The 23,641-nt window shown below is 37.0% G+C and overlaps 1 protein-coding gene across 12 annotated transcripts in view; it reads right to left on the bottom strand.

Moving 5' to 3' along the window:
- Positions 1-23,641, bottom strand: part of SYNE1 (spectrin repeat containing nuclear envelope protein 1) — a 454,100-nt gene that overhangs the window by 343,341 nt on the left and 87,118 nt on the right. For 10 of the 12 annotated variants that reach the window (XM_036871084.1, XM_036871085.1, XM_036871083.1 and 7 more), the window contains exons 4-7: positions 16,403-16,498; positions 7,886-7,969; positions 1,220-1,240; positions 652-744 (exon numbers count right to left, since the gene is read on the bottom strand). In XM_036871084.1, coding sequence (XP_036726979.1) covers positions 652-744; positions 1,220-1,240; positions 7,886-7,969; positions 16,403-16,498 — 294 coding nt within the window. The remainder of the gene's footprint in view (positions 1-651; positions 745-1,219; positions 1,241-7,885; positions 7,970-16,402; positions 16,499-23,641) is intronic. The other 2 variants (XM_036871078.1, XM_036871081.1) reach the window with 1 other exon arrangement.

Here is a 23,641-nt window from a genome sequence, read left to right as displayed (position 1 = left end):
TCCAAACTCAAAGAATGTACACACCAAGAGTGAATCCGAATGTAAACTACGAACCTTGAAATGATAGTGATGTGTCAGTAAAGGTTCATTAATTGTAACCAATGTTCCACTCCCATGGGGGATACTGGTTAAGGGGAGGCTATGCATGTGTGGGTGCAGGGGGTACATGGGAAATTTCTGTACTCTTTGCTCAGTTTTGCGGAGAACCTCAAACTGCTCTAAAAAATAAAGTCCATTTCTTTAAAAAACAACCTTATGGCTAGAAGAATTATCCCAGAGAGAACAGCAAGTTAATTTCTCCCCTTAATGTCTAATAGGAGCATAGAACCGCTCCCTTCCAGAGGACAAAGAAAAACTTCCTGAACTCTTTTTACACCAATATTTCATCTCCATCGTGTTCTACCCACTTTTCGGATTGGGTACCTGGCCGAGTTCTTTGGGGAGTTCCATATATAACACCTTAGCGGAGAAAAAGAGGGCATTTTCTGCCAACAAAAAACAATGTACACGTGAAGGACACATCTCTGCTAACCTGAGGTTCAGCCACAAAGGTACAGAAAATGAGGGCATTATTCATTATTAAAATGTCCACCACTACCTCCATCTGTGACATTTATATCAACTGAAAAGGGAGCTGAAGAAGCACAATACCTGGAAATACAGAATAATGGTCCACATCAATCCGAGAACTATCGAGGGTCGGCCATCAGCTATATCAGTGGAGTTAATGTTGACTAATTTAATCTGTTTAAAAAGAAAAACTGTACTAGTAATGTACTAGAAGATTACAGATCATTTAATTATGCAATAAGTAGCACTTTACTAGACGTCAGTAACATTTGGTCATGCCTGTGCAGCAGTACACGAGAAGAAGCAGGGTGAGCCATTAGAAACAAACGAGCACACGGTCTCAGTGGAAATTTCAGGGGCATTCATTAGGTGCACACAATAAACACAACTACAGAACAAATTTCAAAAACTGGTTTAAAGTTGAAAAAAATATGACAACATGCGAGGAATTACCAACAAAATGCCAGACAGGAAAAAAAAAAAAAAAAGGTTTTTCTTTACATTCAGAGGTTGACTGGAACGTAAAAGAAACTGAGGGAAAGTTTAAGAAGATGCACTTACTTTGAAATTTGTTACCAAATAGCATGAAACTTATGTTCTCTTTTACCTATAAAAGTCAGGAGTTAAAAATTCTAAAACTTGTACTAACCGGTGATCCTCTGTACATGGACTGACATGAAAAACAAAGGGAGAAGATGATACATATACATAAATAGTCCTTCAAAATCCACATTATTTGTTCAAAGGGAATAAAAATGCAGGTGGTAAATTTAGAGCGTGATTTGCAGAATACATTTTAAAGATAAAGGAAAGCCAAGAAATAGTTAAGAGAAATAGTTAATTGTTAAGAGAAATAGTTAAGAGAGTAGAAAGAGACTGTGGGGATTCAGTTCCCTACTTTGGGGCACTGACAACGATAAAGCACTCAGAATTAATCTGTCTACAATTGTCCCCGATTATTCATTTCAATGTCTTCCCAACTATGAGAAAGTTCCAGGAAAATAGACTTGTATGGTAGGTCCAGCTCAGTCAACCTCTATAGAATACAATTAACTGCTCATCCCCCTCTTCATAATCCCTGGACAAATTAGAAAAAAACTAAAGTACTCCTTAGACTTCTAGCTCAATAATTCTCAGCCAAGATTGAATAACGTGTGATATTAAAATAAAGTTCAGAAGTTTGTAAATAGCTTATTTTTAAAAAAATATCAGAAGCAAAATCATCCCACAAACACCTTACTCTTAATTAGTTTAAATTTACTAGTTATACATCTGAGGAGTAAAGTAAAAGCTAGCACAAAAGTCATTGTAAATAATTTGAGATATACCCATGGGATTTTATCTCACTGCTGAAGTTCACTCATCAGGTTCAGAGACAGAAAAAAATTGAGAACTTCCACAGATCACAAGATCATGTGTCTACTTCTTTTAAACCTAGCACTGTGTAAGATATAAAATACTTGTTGGTGGAAAATAAAGAGTGTCACATTTCTTTAATCTTTTACAACAGAACCTATTACAATCTTTATAATCATTTTGATTGCTCCATTTTACAATTTCTCCAGAATTTTCTCTATATCCATTTTAGTATCCATGGGCCACAAATTTATAATACATGCTAATAACCACAAGGTTAATGCCTTTCATAGAGGACAAATTATTTCTCTTTCCTTATATATCATTCTTTTTTAAAATGCAATTGAATATATAAGTTGAATTTCCTACCTCAACCCAGCTCCAACCGCACTTTGAAGTTTACACATTCAGCTTATTATAGAACCTGAAGATCTTTTGCTCAACTTGTGAAGAAAAAATGTTTTTCAAAATTATTTTCTTTCTTAAAAACTTAAAAACCATAATGGGTTTGGGGAGCACAGGTTCTTTGTTTGCTTTACCTCCTCTCCCTTGCAAAATCCTATGAAATATACAATAAACTTTTAATAGCCCTAAGATTGTGGGATGGGCAATAGAGACACATCCAAAGAGACTGAAGAATTCCAGAAACCATAAAGGATGAATCACATAGATGGACCTCACCTCAGACCTTCTGAGCCAGAAAATAAGGAAGGTGGCCTAAGAATCTGTTTTAACAAAACCTCTAGGTTTGGAGAAGTTTGATTTTGTAAGCCAGAGGCCTGAATGGACTGAATTATCTTCAAAATTCACATGTTGAAGCCCTAACCCCCAATGTGACTGCATTTGGAGATACAACCTTTAAGGAGACAATTAAGGTGAAACAAGGTTATAAGAGTAAGCCCTAATCCAATAGAACTGGTATCCTTATAAGAAGAGGAAGAGAAAAAAAAAAAAGAAGAGGAAGAAACACTGGAACTCTCACTCTCACTTTCTCTCTCTCTCTCTGCACACACACACAAGAAAGGTCACATGAAGGCACAGTGCCAAAGCAGCTGTCGGCAAGCCTGGAAAAACGGAGGAAATCAACCCTGATGACACCTTGATCTTGGACTTTCAGCCTCCAGAACTGTGAGAAAATACATTTCTGTTGTTTAAGCTATCCAGCCTGTGGTACTCTGTTATGGCAGCCATAGCTGCCCACAGACATTTCAAAAAAATATTTGAATTATTTGGGAAAAATTTCAAAAAATTTTAAATAAAAAATCCAGAGGGAGATGCAAGAGGGAAGAGATATGGGAACATATGTATATGTATAACTGATTCACTTTGTTATAAAGCAGAAACTAACACACCATTGTAAAGCAATTATACTCCAATAAAGATGTTAAAAAAAATAAATTAAAAAATTTAAAAAATAAAATAAAATATATAACCCCATCCCTTACAAACTAAAAAAAAAAAAAAAAATCCAGACTACCAGCTTTTCTTGATACATTGGAAAACCTAATGAATAGATGCATCACCACTTTATGAGTTGTCTTCTACTTATATATATATAGGTAGCCAAATACCTGCATTATTTAATAAATAACTTAAATAAATAATAAGATTTCAATAAAAATCCAGACTACTGGCTTTTCTCGTTCAATTGTTAAACCTGGGATCACTGTGCTTGCATTTCATCGAGGTAACTCCAGATGGAACTGAGTATTTGCTTCCTTCTTCCAGACAGCACATGGGACTACTCAGTTTTCCTGCTACCATAATCAGCTTCTACCTTGCTTCATCGTTTACATCATCTATCTGGACCTCACAGGAACCTGAATTTATGTCCTTGTGTGCACTACGGCAAGCTTTAGGAAACGTGGTCAGTGACCGGCTCCTTGTATTACTATTTAGAATGATCCACCTGACACCTCATTGGAGAAAAACTTGTGGAAAGCAGTGATGAATCTATTCATTAGAGCCAAATTTATACAATTCTTATCAAATACTAACATATGCCTTTATTCAGTAACCCTGTAAACAAGTGGAAAATAAACACAATGGTAGGATTTTCTTCAGCAAACTTGAAAAGTGCCTTCATTACTCCTTATCCGAGTACTAAACAAATCTTCTATCATCTAAAGAAAAAATCTAAATGGAGGACAAAGTAAATACAAAGGTTAAAGACAAATTCTTGAAAATATGTTTGAGACTTAAGTTCTTAAATTATAAAGAACAAAAATAAACAGTAGGAGGGAGGGCACCAAAGAGTCTTCAAAAACTCACTCTACCCCACTGTCAATTATTTTGTGAGCCAATGGGGTAAAGAAATGCAAGAAAGAGAAGCCCAAAACTATGTATTTCAGGTAGATTTTTTAAAAAATCAAAGTAGTTAGGGATTTGTGGGGACAGAAAGGAAATACTTTGGATTTTGTCCTGAGACTCAAATGCATTACTTTTTGCCCTTAGTAAATATAATATTTAAAATCTGAATCCTCTACTTTTTAAAAAGTTATTCAGGTTTGTTCTGTGAAAATGAACCTGGTACAAACAAGTCTTCTGTGAAAAGCAGACTCTTTGGTTCTCTTTACAAACAATGCCTTTCATGGGTTAAGTCATTAAATTTTTCTCCAAGACATTAATTAATAAGAATTTTGTTTTCATATTCTAGCCAGTGAATACACATCAGAACAAAGAAGGACACTATTGTTATACAGCCAAAATGGAAGACGAAATGACTGGGAAAACTCTAAATATCCTGTTAAATAAGGCTTTTTTTTCAGCTTTCCATGAAAAACTCATGAAGTGAGAGAAGGAAGAAGAGAAACACTCCATTAAGAATGATGTTAAAGTGACCTGGAAACAATGTCCAATATTCTACTAGAAGCTAAGATTGTTTTTCTACACCATCTTGATGCCTAGAATCTCTCTTTGGTGTGAAGTTAGCACACTTGACTGAACTTTATACTGATTCACTGTACTAACAACTGATCAAAATGTAAATTATTTAAGAGCCAGAATCTAGTTTTCTTTAATTTTGTATTTTCCAGAATTCTCGTTTTACAGAAAATATTCAATTATGCATTTGTGGAATAAATGAAATAATTTAGTGCATATAGACAGAGAAGTAAATAACTGAATCATTCTATTTTCCAGAAGTATCTGGATATCCATTTATAAAGCTGGTTTTGGTATTGCCAAACACAGACTTCCTGAATTTCCACAAATTAGAAAAGGCTAAAATCTAAAAGGATTGGTGCAACCCTTCTGGAGGGAAATATGTCAACACCTAACAAAACAAAATATACACTTATGTTTTGACCCAACAATCATACTTCTAAAAATTTACCCAGAAGATACACTTCCAATAATACAAAAATACTTAGGCACAGTTATTAATTGCATCATCGTTTCTGTTTGAAAAGTGCTAGAAACAACCTAAATGCTCATTCATAAGACAGTGGTTGAATAAACTCTGGAACATCCAGACCACGGAATACTATGCAGCTGTAAAAATGAATGAGGAACATCTCTGTGAACTGATTTGAAGGATTTCCAGGATATACTGTTAAATGAAAAAGGTAAAGTGCACCTGGTGTATCGTTAGTATGCTACCTTTGTATAAGAAAGAAGGTGGTGTATGAAAATAACCTGCTCATTCCTGCAAAAGAAATACAGGAAGGATAAATCAGAAATTGGAGAAACTGGTTACCTAGAGGTGAGAAAGGAGTGAAAGGAAGGAGAATGGTAATGGAGAAGCAAGGATGAGGAGGGAATGCCACTTCTCTAAGTGTAACTTTTACTCCTAGAATCATAATAATGTCTCATTCTCTAAAATAAAAAATAAAGTCAACTAGGATGTGTGTGGTTGCCCAAAATGGAATATAACTCTATTACTTAACTCTACTATAAATGAATAACATAATCACACTGAAAGGATGGGAGAACAGAAGTGACCTAGGTAAATCTGGACAACAGTCTCTTGACAGGATATTGTAATGCTGAAGACCGAAAGAACTGTATACAAATACTGTTCTCCAGTTAGTCAATATGTTTCTCACAAAGGTGTGGGTTAGCAATTCTAAAACTACTTTATGTGTATATACTAGGGATGAAAAAGAAGAGAATATATTGTAGATGAGAGCCAGGTTTCTCACTGTCAGAGAAAACAGAAAGAAATCATCATGAAATGGACCTTGTGGTATTGGACTGAAATCAGAAGTATCAATTTGAAGTAAAGGTTTACATGCACACATAATAGAAGAAGCTATATAGAGAGAAAGAGAGAGAGAGAGAGAGAGAGATGGAAGGGAGAGAAATATAGATATGTGTGTATACCCAGATTAGTAAACATACATATATCTAGATCTGTATATTGAGAGGGCAATGAAACCTCAGTAGCCATGAGCACACCTAGCACCCAAATCTTGGTTTCTAAGTGCCATTCACTAATGAAAGGAACAAAGCCTCCTTAGAGAAGTGGTTGATTCTAGGACTGGGGTAAGGAAAATATAAGATAAACCTGGAAAATCTGTAGTCCCAGAAAATAAGGAAATGCTTGAAAAAGGATGGGGCCATGTCAAAAGAGTACAGGAGCCAACTTGAAGGAACTCTTAATGGACAAAGCTAGAACAATCTGAGCAACAAAATAATAACAATAATAACAATAATAGTAGTCATACTGGATTATAACTATAGAATAAAATAAATATCCATGAGTCCATAATGAAATAAATAAGGAATTGAATAAATAAATAAATGGGGAAGAAAGGTCATCTTTTTCTTACATAACAGTTCCAATTAGTAAGTATAAAAGAAATGAGGGAAAAACAAAATCATCATTAGGCAAACAGCACAGAAGTAATTACTGAAGGCAACTGATGCTAAAATCAGTGAGCAAGAAGCAGAATATTAGGGCTTCCCTGGTGGCGCAGTGGTTGAGAGTCTGCCTGCCAATGCAGGGGACACGGGTTCGAGCCCTGGTCTGGGAAGATCCCACATGCCGTGGAGCAACTAGGCCCGTGAGCCACAATTACTGAGCCTGCGCGTCTGGAGCCTGTGCTCCGCAACAAGAGAGGCCACGACATTGAGAGGCCCACGCACCGTGATGAAGAGTGGCCCCCACTTGCCGCAACTAGAGAAAGCCCTCGTATAGAAACGAAGACCCAACACAGCCAAAAATCAATAAATAAATAAATAAAAATTAAAAAAAAAAAAAGAAGAATATTAGCATAATCTCAATTATCTCCCCTAAGTTATTTCTGAATTATAAATGGAAAAATAGTAGTTTTACCATAAAAAAACTCAGCAGATGACTTAATCAAGTGGTTGAGGTTAGCATTACCAGCAATAAGACAAGTCAGAATCCTACCTATATCCACTAAACTGATGCACTGAGAAGAATACATCACTTCCTTGGAATTCTTGCCAAAAATGTATAACCTCAGTCTAATCGTGGGAGAACATCACACAAACCAAACTGAGAGATAGTATGAAAAATAACTGCCTAGCAGTTATCATTAAGGTCACGAAAGTCACAGAAAGACAAGGTCATAGAATGGAAAAGACAAAGGAGCCACAACAATTAAAATGCAAGGCATGTTATTGGATTGGATCCTGGAACAGAAATAAGACACTGGAGAAAAAATGATGAAATTAGATTAATTTCTATGCTTTACTTAACAGTATCATACCAATTTTAATTTCCTTATTTGGTAGTTGTACTATGTTACATATATGTACTATGTACAAATAAGTCCCTCACATTAGAGGAAGCTGGCTGAAGTACAGACATGAAATCTCTGTGCCTTTTTTTTTTTGCCACTCTTCTGTAAGTCTAAAATGATTTTACAGTAATATTGCACATATATGTTGTATAGATTGCATGCAGTGTTTTTACCCAACAATCAACAATGAAAATATTAGTATGTCCACGCTTTCTTCTTGAAGTGTTTTGTTTGTGTTTCTCTCTTACCTGCCTTCCTTCCAGGAACTTGAGTGCCGTGCCAATGTTCGCCACAGCATGGATTCGCTTCATCCGACGTCCTTGTTCACACGGCTATAAAAGGGGGAAGGATAGGAATGAGTAAAAATGCACACATTAAAAAGACAGTTATAAAGTCTATTTAAGTGGATTCAAAATATACTTGAAGAATGTTCAAGAACAGCCAACATACTCAATTTCTATAAAGGTTAGCAGATACATAGAGGAGCGTTATCCCCACAGCACTTGGAAGGTGTATAATTTACTCAATAAATACATTCACTCTCAGCTTCTGAATGCACTTACACTTAAGGTTTCTGTGTGCTTAAGGTTGGAAAGTCACAAAATTCCTATGTTGTCTACTAAGACTGTTATTCCTGCAAGTTAGGAAGTATTTTTATGAAAAGTGCTCTTGGTGCGTGTGGAGGGCAGGAGATAATGGGAAATCTCTCCTTTCCTCTCAATTTTGTCATAAACTTAAAACTTCTCTAAAAAATAAAGTCTTAAAAAAAGTACTCTTGGTCACTCATATTTTTTTTTCAGTCATACTAACATGAAAGTTGCTGACAGTATTAGTGGCATTTCTCTGCCTGAAGGACCAAAAAGCATGGCGCACATGAGCCAAGGTTAAAAAGTAGGAGTGTAAGAATGAAAATGTTCTTCGCAAAATAGTATGTTCTGGTACAAGGATACTAAGTTATTTGTGTTTGATTCAGCAAAATATAATAAATTAATAAATAATTTAATAAATAGAATAAAATAGTAAGTGCTTTCTATGTGCTACACTGTTCATTTTAAAACTCAAAATAATTTCAGTGAAGTAGATAACATTACATTTACAAGACCTAAGAGGATAACAGGTCCATGACTGCAGAGCTGATAGACTGGTCTCTTCTCTGTGGCACTAGAACTCTAAACAATCTCCCATTAGAGCTCAAAACTAAGTACCTTTTCATGTCCAGTTAAAAGTGTAACAACAGGTAATTTTTTATGACATCATTTTAAACAAATATTTAAATAGAAAATATACTTTAAAAATGTTTATCCTTTTCTTGCATGGCCCACTTATTTAGTTATTTGATTAATTATCTTTTATAATGTAAAAAGCACCTAGGAACCCACAACTAAAACAAAGCCAGGACCCAGAAATTAAGCACAAAAGCCACATCCCTCAATATTACCATTCATTCCATCCCCCTGCACTCCTACACCATGGAAACCATCACAATAAACCCAGTCCAATGTTTTCCCTTTTATACACATTCATTTCATTTATTGCATTCTTAAAAAGAATATTTATTTCAGTTCTTAGCTCTTATATAAAGAATACCACTGTATTAATCTTTTGATACTTACTTTTCCACATAATAAGATTGCTAACATTCATCCATATTGTTTCCTGTCACTGTATTTCATTCATTTTGACAGCCATATACTGTGCCATTTATTTACTCTCCTTCTGATGTGAATCTGAATTATTTCCAGGTTATTCTTATGTGACCTGTGCTGATAGGTCATTCTTGTACATCCCACCTTTGGTACATGTATAAAGAGTTTCTCTTGGATGTATACCTAACAGTGGAATTGCTGAGTCAGGGGGAATGTGACTTTTGAACTTCTAATCTAATGCCAAACTTTTCCAAAGTGTTTATACTACTCACTCTTATCAGCAATACAAGAATAATCCTGTGGATACATATTTTGTCCAACACTTGATTTTGATAGTTATCTTTAAAAAATTATTTTCAGTTGAATGTATGTAACATGGTCTTTCATGGTGGTCTTCATTTGCACTGCCCTGCTCAACAATGGTGTGAACACCTCACCCTCTGTTCTTTGGCAAGTCTGTTTCTTTTTCTTTTTATTAATTTTTATTGGAGTATAGTTGCTCTACAATGTTGTGTTTGTTTCTGCTGTACAGCAAAGTGAATCAGCTCTACGTATACATATATCCCCTCTTTTTTGGATTTCCTTCCCATTTAGGTCACCACAGAGCACTGAGTAGAGTTCCCTGTGCTATACAGTAGGTTCTCATTAGTTATCTGTTTTATACATAGTAGTGTACATATGTCAATCCCAATCTCCCAATTCATCCCACCACCCCCCATGCCTTGGTATCCATATGCTTGTTCTCTACATCTGTGTCTCTATTTCTGCTTTGCAAATAAGTTCATCTGTACCATTTTTCTAGATGCCACATATAAGTGATATTATACGATATTTGTTTTTCTCTTTCTGACTTACTTCACTCTGTATGACAGGTTCTAGGTCCATCCACAACCCTGCAAATGGCACAATTTCGTTCCTTTTAATGGCTGAGTAATATTCCATTGTATATATGTACCACATCTTTTTTCTTAACTTTGTATTTTATATTGGAGTATAGCCAATAAACAATGTTGTGATAGTTTCAGGTGCACAGCAAAGCGACTCAGCCATACATATACATGTACTATCCATTCTCCCCCAAACTCCCCTCCCATCCAGGCTGCCACATAACATTGAGCGGAGTTCCCTGTGCCATACAGTAGGTCCTTGTTGGTTATCTATTTTAAATATAGCAGTGTGTACATGTCAATCCCAAACTCCCTAACTATCCCTTCCCCCCACCCTTCCCCCCTGGTAACCATAAGTTCGTTCTCTAAGTTTGTGTGTCTGTTTCTGTTTTGTAAATAAAGTCATTTGTATCATTTCTTTTTAGATTCCACATACAAGTGATATCATACAATATTTCTCTTTGTCTGACTTACTTCACTCAGTATGACAATCTCTAGGACCATCCATGTTGCTGCAAATGGCAGTATTTCATTCTTTTTAATGGCTGAGAAATATTCCATTGTATATATGTGCCACATCTTCTTTATCCATTCCTCTGTTGATGGACATTTAGGTTGCTTCCATGTCTTGGCTATTGTAAGCAGTACTGCAATGAACATTGGGGTGCATGTATCTTTTTGAATTATGGTTTTCTCTGGGTATATGCCCAGGAGTGGGATTGCTGGGTCATATGGTAGTTCTATTTTCAGTTTTTTAGGGAACCTCCATACTGTTCTCCACAGTGGCTGTACCAATTTATATTCCCACCAACAGTGTAGGAGGGTTCCCTTTTCTCCACACCCTCTCCAGCATTTATTGTTTGCAGATTTTTTGATGATGGCCATTCTGACCAGTGTGAGGTGATACCTCATTATAGTTTTGCTTTGCATTTCTCTAATAATTAGTGATGTTGAGCATCTTTTCATGTGTTTGTTGGCCATCTGTATGTCTTCTTTGGAGAAATATCTATTTAGGTCTTCTGCCCAATTTTTGATTGGGTTGTTTATTTTTTTGATGTTGAGCTGCATGAGCTGTTTGTATATTTTGGAGATTACTCCTTTGTCAGTTGCTTCGTTTGCAAATATTTTCTCCCATTCTGAGGGTTGTGTTTTCATCTCGTTTGTGGTTTCCTTTGCTGTGCAAAAGCTTTTAAGTTTCATTAGGTTCCATTTGTTTACTTATTTACTTATTTATTTATTTATTTTTAAACATCTTTATTGGAGTATAATTGCTTTACATTGTTGTGTTAGTTGCTGCTGTATAACAAAGTGAATCAGCTATACGTATACATATATCCCCATATCCCCTCCCTCTTGCATCTCCCTCCCTCCCTCCCAATCCCACTCCTCTAGGTGGTCACAAAGCACTGAGCTGATCTCCCTGTGCTATGCGACTGCTTCCCACTAGCTATCTATGTCACATTTGGTAGTGCATATATGTCCATGCCACTCTCTCACTTCGTCTCAGCTTACCCTTCCCCCTCCCCATGTCCTCAAGTCCATTCTCTAAGTCTGCGTCTTTATTCCTGTCCTGCCCCTAGGTTCATCAGAACCAATTTTTTTTTTAGATTCCATATATATGTGTTAGCATATGGTATTTGTTTTTCTCTTTCTGACTTACTTCACTCTGTATGACAGACTCTAGGTACCTCCACCTCACTACAAATAACTCAGTTTCGTTTCTTTTTATGGCTGAGTAATATCCCATTGTATATATGTGCCACATCTTCTTTATCCATTCAGATGTCGATGGACACTTAGGTTGCTTCCATGTCCTGGCTATTAAATAGTGCTGCAATGAACATTGTGGTACATGACTCTTTTTGAATTATGGTTTTCTCAGGGTTTCTGCACAGCAAAGGAAACCATAAACAAGATGAAAAGACAGCCCTCAGAATGGGAGAAAATATTTGCAAACGAAGCAACTGACAAAGGATTAATCTCCAAAATACACAAGCGGCTCATGCAGCTCAATATCAAAAAAACAAACAATCCAATCCAAAAATGGGCAGAAGACCTAAATAGACTTTTCTCCAAAGAAGGTATACAGATTGCCAACAAACACCTGAAAAGATGCTCAACATTACTAATCACTAGAGAAATGCAAATCAAAACTACAGTGACGTATCACCTTGCACCGGTCAGAATGGCCATCATCAAAAAATCTGCAAACAGTAAATGCTGGAGAGGGTGTGGAGAAAAGGGAACCCTCCTGTACTGTTGGTGGGAATGTAAATGGAGAACAGTATGGAGGTTCCTCCATTTGTTTATTTTTGTTTTTATTTTCATTACTCTAGGAGGTGGGTCAAAAAAGATCTTGCTGCAATTTATGTCAAAGAGTGTTCTGCCTATGTTTTCCTCTAAGAGTTTTATAGTGTCCAGCCTTACATTTAGGTCTTTAATCTATTTTGAGTTTATTTTTGTGTATGGTGTTAGGGAGTGTTCTAATTTCATTCTTTTACATGTAGCTGTCCAGTTTTCTTGGGTTGTTTGTACTCATTGTTTTGAAGATGTACCTCATATATTCTTGATATAATCCTTTCTTAATCCTTTTGTAACCTGTATTGTGAATATCTTTGACCAATTTTTAACTTTTTTTATCACTCTTTAAAGTTTTTTGATTAAAAAATGTTCTCAATTTTAAAATAGTCAAAGGTAACAATCTTTTATATTTAATATTTTTTGCCTTATTTTTTTCCCTGTCCTGATGTCTCAGAGATATTCGCCTATATTTTCTAAGAGTTTAAAGTATTTTCGCCATTAGGGCCTTTATCCATGTATGTTTGATTTCTATAGAGGCCATGAGATAAGGATCCAACTATACCTTTTTCTTGCTGATCCATTTATTGAACCATCTTTCCTTCCCAGATCTGACATCCACCTCTGACATAAACTAAATTTCCATTCATGCCTTGGTCTGTTTCTCAACTCTACTGCATTAGTCAATATGCCCATCCCTGTATTAACACCGCACTATCTTATGTGATAAAGCTTCACTGTAAGACCTGATATCTAGTAAAGCAAATACCTTTTCTCTGCTTTTCTTCTTTGGCTGTATCCTGGCTAAAAGAGCAAGGTATAAACATCTACTGTATAGTTCTACCCCATATTTGCATCTATTTTAACACAACTGACCTACCCTAATTAATACAGTGATCCTCCCTACCAGGCTACAAGCTCTTTGAGGGCACCAACCATACCTCATTCATCTTTGTTCTCCTTAGAGGGCAAAGGCAGTGCCTTATCCATAATAGAGACTCCAGATATGTTAGCTGAACAGTCAAAAGATAATGCCAAACCCAGCTGCAGACTTGAGTTCTACTCTCAATATACGATTGATGTTTAACAAAGTTACCTGGTGAACGTGCAGGGGCCTTCAATGCTCCCAATTTCCTAAGAATGCCCATGTGTACTTTTAAGTGGATTTTTAGGCTCCTCTTGAATGCAGAGTGTTAAGGAGTCTTTAATAATACTATACAGAAGGTTAACAAAATAGATAAGAAATGAATTTCTCTGCAGTCCTTAAGCTCTATTCATATTGCTTCTACTATTTTTAATTTTTCTATGGAATTCTTCACATTCTTAAAAAAAATCCTAAGTATAAAATTAAATTTAGTGTTCCTATCTTTATGTGTGATTAAAGATATATAATCACTGATCCATTCAAAGAGTAAATGTTCTTCGAATAATAATCAAAGGGCACAGAGAAATCCAAGAATAATAATTATAAAAACTCAAAACTCCCTAGCATCTGAAATAAAATCATAGACAAGAGTCACAATAGGTTATTAAAAGAAACTAAGATACTGAGAGTCCTCCCTTACCTTGAGATGCTGGTGGTAAAGGGAATACTAAGGTATTTGGCTGAATTTCCCAGATGATCATGGCCAAAGTCAGAGTCCTGGGCTATGTGAATCATGATGTTAAAGTATAGTGCTCTTTAATAGAGTTGTACGTATGAGATAATTATAGATTTCCCAAACAGTGCTAATGCTCCTGAGGGAAATGCTTTTGTTCACATTCTCTCTTTGAAAGCTCTAAAAGAATGCCTAGGATACTCAGTCCTTTAAATGATGCTTTTCATCTTAATGTGGTCCTGAACCAAAATGTCTACATGTGCAAAATTTAAATAACCATTGCGATGGTTTATTTATAATTTCAGAGTAATTTCATTTTATATAATTTAGGATCTTGAAGGGCTCAGTAAAAATAAATAATAAAGGTTAAATCAGAAACTGTCCTTCTGTGTCTCAGTTTCTCTACCTGTTAAATGAGAATGCTGAGATTCTTTCTGAAATTGCTTCTAGCTTCCAGATCCTATCATTGTAACCACATCTGAATGAGTAGGGCACTTAAAGAGAAGTAGGATTCTTGTATCAAAATATACACTCTTCCTAGAATCACTCAGCTTGGCAGGTAATGCCCATTGAGGTTTCTGTATACTGTTGGCCGAGTACAATGGCAGAATCATAATGACGCTTAGAATGACAGGCTTCTTAAATACCCATTTGAATTGTAATGAAGGTTCCTTCAGTTCAAGTAAATAGCTTAATTCAGGAGGGTATATGAAGATAGCCAGTTACATCAGGCCACCAAGGGAGTATATATTTCAGGTCAATGACTCCCACATCCTAATGTTAATCCAGTTTATTTAGCTCATGCATATATCTATTTATTCCAAATTGGCTTTTCATGTGTGTCTTCTCTGATTTCTCCCAATGCGGAGCCTGAGATAAGAACCTGGGTGCATGCAGGTGACCAAGGAGGTGATCCCAGGTAGCAGGAGTGAGGATGCATGGAGAGTGAGACAGGGAAGGAGGAAAAATCAATAAATAATAATCAATAATAGTACGATGTGCTATTAAGGGTCTCCACAGTGGGCAACCACGGCTCAATTCTGCTGGGGATCCAATGGGGCACTCTACCTCATGTGTGAAATAAGCCTTGGAATCATCCCTCCTACAAATGCCAGGCTGGAATTTTTATTCAGACTCCCATTCCCTTTGGGACCATTAACTCTCCCACACTTCAGGGCTGCCTTGTGCAACTTGCAGCTTTGATAAAAGTCCTGAGGGCAGAAACCCAGAGACAGGCTGCCAGTGCTTGAGTTGAGATGCTGATGGAGGGTGTGGACCACGTCCACTCCTGAGGCTACTGGAATCAGAGGTGATCTGAGATGGCGCTGGGGGCACCAAAAGCATCTGCTATAATATGAATTCAAGTAGATAATGACTTACACACAAATTATTATTGCCAGTTTGTATCTTCCCAGAAACAACTCTGTTACAAAAGCTATGGTGAAGGCTCCCCGCAAGAAATGAACTGGAAGTTTATGATCAGGCAAAAACACTTTTTAAAAAATCAATTATCCAAGTAATAATGACTGTGTAGCTCTTTGTCATGATGCAACAGATTAAGAAAAAAATAAGTACCCCCAATTTTGGACCCCATGTCTAGTGCATTATACAACATTCTGAAGATTATTTCCAGAGAGCCTTTTAAAAATTATGGCAAACATCACATAAATAATCTATGTTTGCAAACTACTTACTTCTCTACTACTCTGAAACGAAAAAACATAAGCCAGAAAGAAATAAATATTTTAGTATTCGAGTAATGTAGAAAAACAGATTTTATAGGTCACCGTCAATTTGTTTTTCACTCCGCTGGTTCCATTGAGCTTAACAACAAATGATTCTGAACATGCTGTTCCTATTACAAATGACTGATGACAGAGAATGTCCATAAGCGGATGAAAAATGCCACGCTGATTTCAAGGCTTAATTTTCAACAACTATATAAGTACACAGATATGGACCAACAATCCTTTCCAAATGGAAAGTAAGCACTTAAAGTGCATTAGATATTAATTTCCAACAAGTCTTCCTGGATGCCGTACAGATGCAGTAGTTAACCAGGATTGATTATCGATGAAGTTCTTTACTCTTACTTCTAGGATTGCTACCACTATACATAATGTTTTAAATCTACTACGGGTATGCAGGAACGAGAAAGGAAATTTATTCCTTGTTCCCAGAAGTGACCCATAGACTAGTGCTTCCTGTGTATTACCAACCACAAAAGAGAAAACCTTTCTCTTACATGGGTAGCACCCCTTATACTCCCAACTCCATAGTCCCCAAATTCCAAATGGGAACAATTTGACAAGTCTGGTCACAGAAAACATCCTTACCAGTTTCTGCCCAGACAGGACCTCCAGCAGAGCAAGCAGCTTCACACCATCTTTCATGTCTTCAAAAAGATCATCTACCACCATTGGGGGTTTCCGCTATAAAATAAAAAAATGAATAAATGCCAAAAATGCTTCTCTTACTCTCTGTCAGACATTTGTTACTCACTGTGGCAAAATTTGAAGAAAAATGTCTAAATACCAAAATCCTTTATTTGGGATATGGTTGGCAATTACCTTTGGATAGCTGCAAAGGGAAAAACGACCCTTTGGAGGTAAACTTAACATTCAAGAACCTCATGCTTGGGCTTTCACATACACACCAGTGTCTTTCTAGAAAGGGAGTTTTGACAAGAGTGGGATGGTGTGGGATAAGGGAAGGAAAAGAGGATACTATAAACATAAAAGATAAGAGAGAGGTTAAAGCAGGACGTAAACAGGGAACAGGAGGTACCCCAGATAAACTGGACCAACCTCCATACCTTCACCCTGAGTGAGCACATTACTGGGCTGAGGCAGGTGCCAAATTTCCTTGAACATCCTCTCCAGGGTAACCTCGTTAACTCAGTGACCTGCTGTGGGACCACTGTTAGCACAGCCAGAGGGACGGATTGAACCTCTTGTGGGTTAGCTGGCCACGTCCGTTCTGTTGCACAAGCTGGCAAATCCAGCAAACCTCTCTCACAGCGTGGCATTGAACCCAAAGCATCAAAAGCACAAGAGTACAGACTGATCAGGGCAAATCTAGCACCACTACTGGAGAAATAAGTCAAAGCCCATTTTCAACTCATGGAGGGTCTTTCGTTTTTTTATGAAGATTATGAAAATACTTAGTATACTAGAGTTCATGAAATCTTGAAATTAGGTATCTCTTGCCTCAGAAGAAAGTAAAAAAGCGATGATGTCAAAGTTGATGGTCAACGGTAATTAGGTGCCCTCAGATTTCTCACAGAATATGAATTTTAAAAAATTTATAACCTGGGTCAGGCTCTGTAGTTTTCTAATTCTCACTGAACATGTTAAAGGCCTAACGCTGTCTACTTGACTTTCAATTGTCTTTCTTTCTATCAAGAAAGAAAAAGGAAGGAAGGGAGGGAGGGAGGGAGGAAGGAAGGAAGGAAAGAAAGAAGGAAAGAAAGAAAGAAAGAAAGAAAGAAAGAAAGAAAGAAAGAAAGAAAGAAAGAAAGAAAGAAAGAAAGAAAGAAAGAAAGAAAGGAAGGAAGGAAGGAAGGAAGGAAGGAAGGAAGGAAGGAAGGAAGGAAGAAAGAGGAGGAAGGAAGGAAGAAGGAAGAGAAGGAGGGAGGGAGGGAGGGAGAAAAAAAAAGGAAGAAAGAAAGAAGGTCATTTTGCATGGACAAGTGTATGCCTATATATCCAAAATTATAAAATGTTAATGTACTAAAATTATTTTTAGCATTTTTAACTTTGCATTAATAGGGCAAGCACATGCACATCAATTAAGGAGAAAGATGCTTTGGGTGTTTGATCCAAATCAGTGATGTGGAAAAGTACAAAGCTACCTTGAAACATTACCAGCATATCATGGCTCCATCAGCAGGTATCTACACATCTGCAAGAATCTTAGAGCCCCTTAGTGGTAAATATCACACGGCTATCAAGGAGATCTGCAGCATGAAGGGTTTAGTCCTCAGCAAAGGAAAGGGCCAAATCACCCATCTCATTCCAGGACCAACCCAGGTCCTCACTTACCGTCATCACTTTTAGTTTCACAACTATTGGGCAGTCTTTTACTAAGTGCTTTTCCCTCTTGGGGAAAGAGCTCTTAAAACATTGTATAATACAAAAATTATAGCATTTTACTTTAAATTACTAAATACATATCCTTGGGTTTAAAATTTGTGATTGCTGGATACCTAGTGATACCAATAAAACTGAACTGGAAAAGACCTAAAGAAAGAACCCATGGCACAGATAATGCTTTACTTTATTAGAGACATACACATGGTCAAGCACAGTCAGTCTTGCTGAAAATGATGCAAAATCATGGCCTGACATATTCCCCAGATGGCCTTCTGTGCAGTATATAAAGAGGTCTCAACGCAAAGGCTGGACCTCAAGGTGCATTCCGGGCATCTTGAAACCTGTGTACACACAATGGCCCCTCATTTCCAGAGCCAGACCAACCACTCCCGCCTCTGGTTTCCAGGTTTCAGGTGGGAGCTATTTCACAGGCTGAGAGACAGGGTATGGGGGAACCGCCCATCCCAGGACCAGCCTAGAGTGTTCGCATGCTCTTCCAGTTATCTGATGGGCAGGAACAGCAAGCTAAACAACAGGAACCGAGAGGAGAGTGGGAAGGGAAGAGAGGTTGACCGGCAGATGTGGAGCAATCTACCCCTCAATGGTTGGCAAGGAGCCCGCCACACTAAACTGTCTAAAAATGCCAAAGCAGCTGGACTAGGTCTGTAAAATCATGATCATAACCACTGACATGAACCAGATAAAGTTAATTCAACTTCTAAAAGGTTCTGTCATCTTATTCAGAAAATCTAATTAGACATTACCAGTATTTCCAGAAACAAGGTGAAGTCGTTTTGTTTTTTTTAATGTTATGTATGATATGTTTCTCCTTCAATCCCTTTATAAAAGCACTGTTGTGATTATTTTCCACCTCTGCTTGGCAAAAGTGAGAAGATAGTTCCCATTCTTTTCTGTTTCCTAGGACAGATTGCATAAGCATTTCCATTTCCTTAATTATTTAATTCAATTCGGAATAAATATCCCAAAGGCAATAACTGCCCTCCAGCCCACCTTTAAATCTGCTTGGAAAACTGCTCCTAACAACTTTCACATGTAATGATTTTTTTTTTCACTATATAGTTTAAAAGAAGCACACCCCTCAAGTCACTTGTTTTACTCAGGACAAAGCTGGGGTTATCCTTTACTCCTCTTTTGTTCATACACCACAGCTGATCTGTCAACAAATCTTGTTGGCTTTATTGTCAAAATTCACCTAGAATCCAGCCATTTTTCACCACCTCCACTGCTATGACCTTGGTCCAAGCCGGCCATCTCTCACCTGGATGACTCAACAATCTCCTACCTTATCTTCTTCCTTCGGCCCATGTCCGTCTTCAGTCTATTCTCAACAGAACAGCTTATTTTCCTTCTCCTCTGTCCATCTCCCCCATTGGGATATAAACACCATAATGCAGGGGTTACTTTTCCTGTTCTGTTCACTGCTACATTCTAGAATCTTGCCAAGCATACAAACAACATTTAAAAATATTTATTGACTGGATGTATGACTAGACAAAATACATCTCTAAAGAAAGAACTTTGACAAATATTGTCAAAAATTTTATTAAACCGCATGGACATTGCTATAGCTACGTCTTTGTTATTAATAAATTAATACATCCTATTAATAAACTAAATGCCTTTCATTTTGAAATGATGATTTTCTTTGTAATCTTTTAGTTGCATATTTGGAAATAACTAATTTATCATTAAGCTTGAGATTATCAAACTAGTTTTAGAAAATCAACTAAAGAATGGTTTCTGGGGTGTATTATTACATTTACTTTTTCCTCTTCGCCTCCTTATCTCCTCATCTTAGTGCATAAATAGTCCCACCAAAGTGTGTACAAGGAAACAGATGGGCTCAAATTTCAATTTCGAAAGCGTTTCCATGTTATCTTTTAGCACCATTGGTGGAAAGACAACTGAAGAAGAATAAACGCAGCCACCAAAGTGATATTTTATGACTGTGAAGATGTCAAAGTCATTATCAGTTTGAATTATTTAAAAACAAACATGGAAAATCAAAAGTGTTCCTTTTAAAGGAGTATATGAATCTGACTTGGTCTTAAAACAAAATGCGCTCATTTAATAGAGCACATTTGGGTTGAAGCATGTGCTTCTCCCCAAGATACGTGGAAGTTTTAATCCCAGGTACCTCAGGATGTGATCTTATTTGGAAACAGGGTCTTTAGAGAAGTAGTCAAGTTAAAATGAGGTCATGGGGGGGGGCGGAGAGGGGGTCTTAATCCAATATGACCAGTGTCCTTACATGAAGGGGAAATTTGGACACAGTCTCAGACAGGCGCAGAGGCAGGGATTGGGCTAATGCAGCTGCAAACCAAGGAACCTCAGGTACTCCAGGCCTCCAACTGAGGCTAGGAAGAGGCAAAGAAGGATTCTGCCCAGAATCTCAGAGGGAAGCATGGCTGCCTAGTCTCAAGGACTGTGAGATAATAAATTTCTCATTTTATGGCACCCAGTATATCGTACTTTGTAATGGCAGCCCTAGCAAACTAATACAGAATATAAATAATGTTCAACGGTGCTTTTTTTTTCAGTTCATCTAAAAAGTGAGGAGATGCTTGTATTATGCCTGAGGTCATCCAAATGTCGGTATTTAAAATGTTCAGTGCCTATACTTAATGGCCCCTTAGATCTAAGGCTGGCAGATGGAGAAAGGGCTGTTTATTGCAAATTGAAAGAGAAGCTCCATTTATAGAAACACTGAACAATGGCTATCTCTGACCTATTTTTTTCCCAAAGGACTTAATGCCAAATCATATATTTACTTCAAAGTCAAATATCATAAAGACTGAATCAAAGGTATTTAAATATAAATATAACACTCTATTCCATTTGACAAATTTAGAGAAAATGTGAAACTACAATTATTTGATAACAGAGTATAACCGATGTTTAATGTTAAGATTACTTATATTATCTTTTTCTAATTAAAAATAAAATTTTAGGGGAAAGATTTTTGGAAAACACGTCTTTAATCTGTCCCCTTTGGGGGTCAAGGTGACACTGTACAATAGCCTATGGATCTTGCATAAAGTTTAGGAATTTGCTAAGATAAATACATTTTTAAATGTGAAAGAACTAACGTATTTTTAACTGCCAATTTAAGAAAAATATTCTTCCTAACATAAATTCTTCTGCTTAGAAATGCAGACTATTCTGATAGACCTAAAAAACCTGCAGTCATTAGGTGGGAATCCCCTCAAATTCAAGTCCACCCAACTCTGTCTTCCTCTCTCCCCTATCCCAAACTTAGGCACATCCACACCCATCCCTCCTATTCCCCCTCTGGCCTCAGAGATTGGGAGCTGTCTCTCCTCTGGTAAAAACCTCCACCCGTCCTCTTGATTTTCTCCCCACCCTGCCTCTTTAGGAGTCTTGTATCTTAAAATAAGCTTGTTTTCCTTCATTTTCACCCTATCCCTCTCTACCAGTTCTTGATCATTCCCTTCCATAGACATACACTTAAGACCACTCTTTATTGAAACAGCTCTTACCAGACCACATGTTCTGCTTTAGCTAATACTCTATCTCCTTAACATGTAATATACACTCAGGTCCTAACATCCTCACCTCTCATTTACTTACCAGTTTGCTAGAGTCGGGTTTCTGCCACGACTTGGCCACTCCCAGTGATGGCTAATGACTTCTAATTGCCAAATGAAATGTGCCCATCTTTACTAAGTCATTTCCCCCTGTGTAACTGAACCTATTAGCTTTCCCCCAAAGTCTCTTGTATTCTCTGTCTCCGTGAATGATCTTAATCATTTGTTCAAGGCAGAAATCTCGAAGTCATTCTTGACTCCTTCTCCCCCAGCTTCCAACTAATGACTCAGTTGTATCGGGTCCACCCCTACCCATTTTTCAATCTATCCACTTTTCTCCATTCCCCCACCACTACTTTAGTCCAAAGGATCCTCACCTCGTATCTGACTTATTGCAAGTTCACTCCACCTCCAATTTTACTGGTTCCTGCTCTAATTTATGTGAGAGGGGTGTGGGGGGAAAATGAGAGGCGGGGGAGGGAGAGAGAGATGAGAGAGAGAGAGGTTGAGAGAGGGGTTTAGCCCAGAGTGATCATTTCATTTTCCTAAGATTCTTTAACGTCTCCGGTGCCCATAACACAACATCCAAACCCTTTTAATGGCTGATTTTGATCGATTCTCAGTTTCATCTGTTGCCAACCCATTCCTGGAACCCCCATTTTCAGGTATTCTGAGCTTCATTTCCTTTACTGTGCCAGGCTCTATCTTACCTCTTAACTTTTGAAAACATTAGCTCCTTCACCTACCCAATCCCAAGACATTTCTCAGGCTCCAGCTTAAATGTTTCTTCCTCTGAAAACCTATTCTGATGCCCTCCTTCAGGTTACTTGTATGGTTGGCTGCGCTTGCCCTGTGCTCCCTGACACCCTGTACTTCTCTGCTCGTGGAATTTACCATGCACACGTCTCTGTAATTGCTGTCTCTTCTGCTGGCCTATCAGTTTCATAATGGCATGGACTATATCTGTTTTTTGTTCACCACTGTATCCACAACCCCTAGCACATAATAGGTGCTTGAAAAGTACATGAATAGCTAAATAAACGGAAGAAGCATGGGTGTATATAACACAATGGTTAGTGCCCAAACTTTGGAGTCCTGGGATTGAAATTTGGTTTTCCACGTACTTGTTATATGACCTTGAGCTTATTAATTAACTCTAAGCTTCAGTTTCATAATCTATAAAATGGTGAAAATACTACTTACATTTGATTGTTGTGTTATTTAAATAAAATAAAAGATAAAGTTGTTAAGGCACAGTAATCGGCACATGATGAGTTCAGTAAACAGCAGCCCTGCAATTTAAAAACCTAGTTAGCAATGAGTGATGACAGCCAGCACTGAATCAGGACCTAACTTTGAAAAACTATTACTTGGATCGATATTGGGCTAATTAAAAAACAAATACTCCACCTTCTTTCACTGACAAAGCAAACAGAATAGAAAGAGGCAGGTTTCTTCTTAAAAAGGAAGAAAATTATAGGGTCCACGATTCAGTATGAAGCCCTCTTCCTGAAAGGAATTATCAGATATATGAAATAAACAGAACCCACTAATTTTTGTTGATGTTATATTACATTATATCGACAATTTATGATTTGCAATGTTTTGCATAATTTCAGAAGCGTGAAGACTTCAATTTGAAAACAAAGCAAATATTTTTTAAAAACTGATCATTATATCCACAAATTTGAGTAATCTACAGAAAATTATCGGGGTTTTTTTCCTATTTTTAATTTAAATTTTTGTTTTAAGAAAAGCGTATTTTTTGAAAACAGATTGCTCTCTTATGTGCACCCTATGTCTTCATACTACTGTCAAAATATTTATAAAGAATTGTTACAATAGAATAAAATGTCATCAGTAAAAGAGTTTGTTTTATTTACTTAGCAGTAAATAGTTTTCTTATTTGCAA

This window comes from Balaenoptera musculus, chromosome 12, assembly GCF_009873245.2.
Source record: "Balaenoptera musculus isolate JJ_BM4_2016_0621 chromosome 12, mBalMus1.pri.v3, whole genome shotgun sequence".
Lineage (NCBI taxonomy): Eukaryota > Metazoa > Chordata > Mammalia > Artiodactyla > Balaenopteridae > Balaenoptera > Balaenoptera musculus.
Note: the sequence above shows the minus strand (reverse complement) of the source record. Positions and strands in the feature narration are given on the sequence as shown.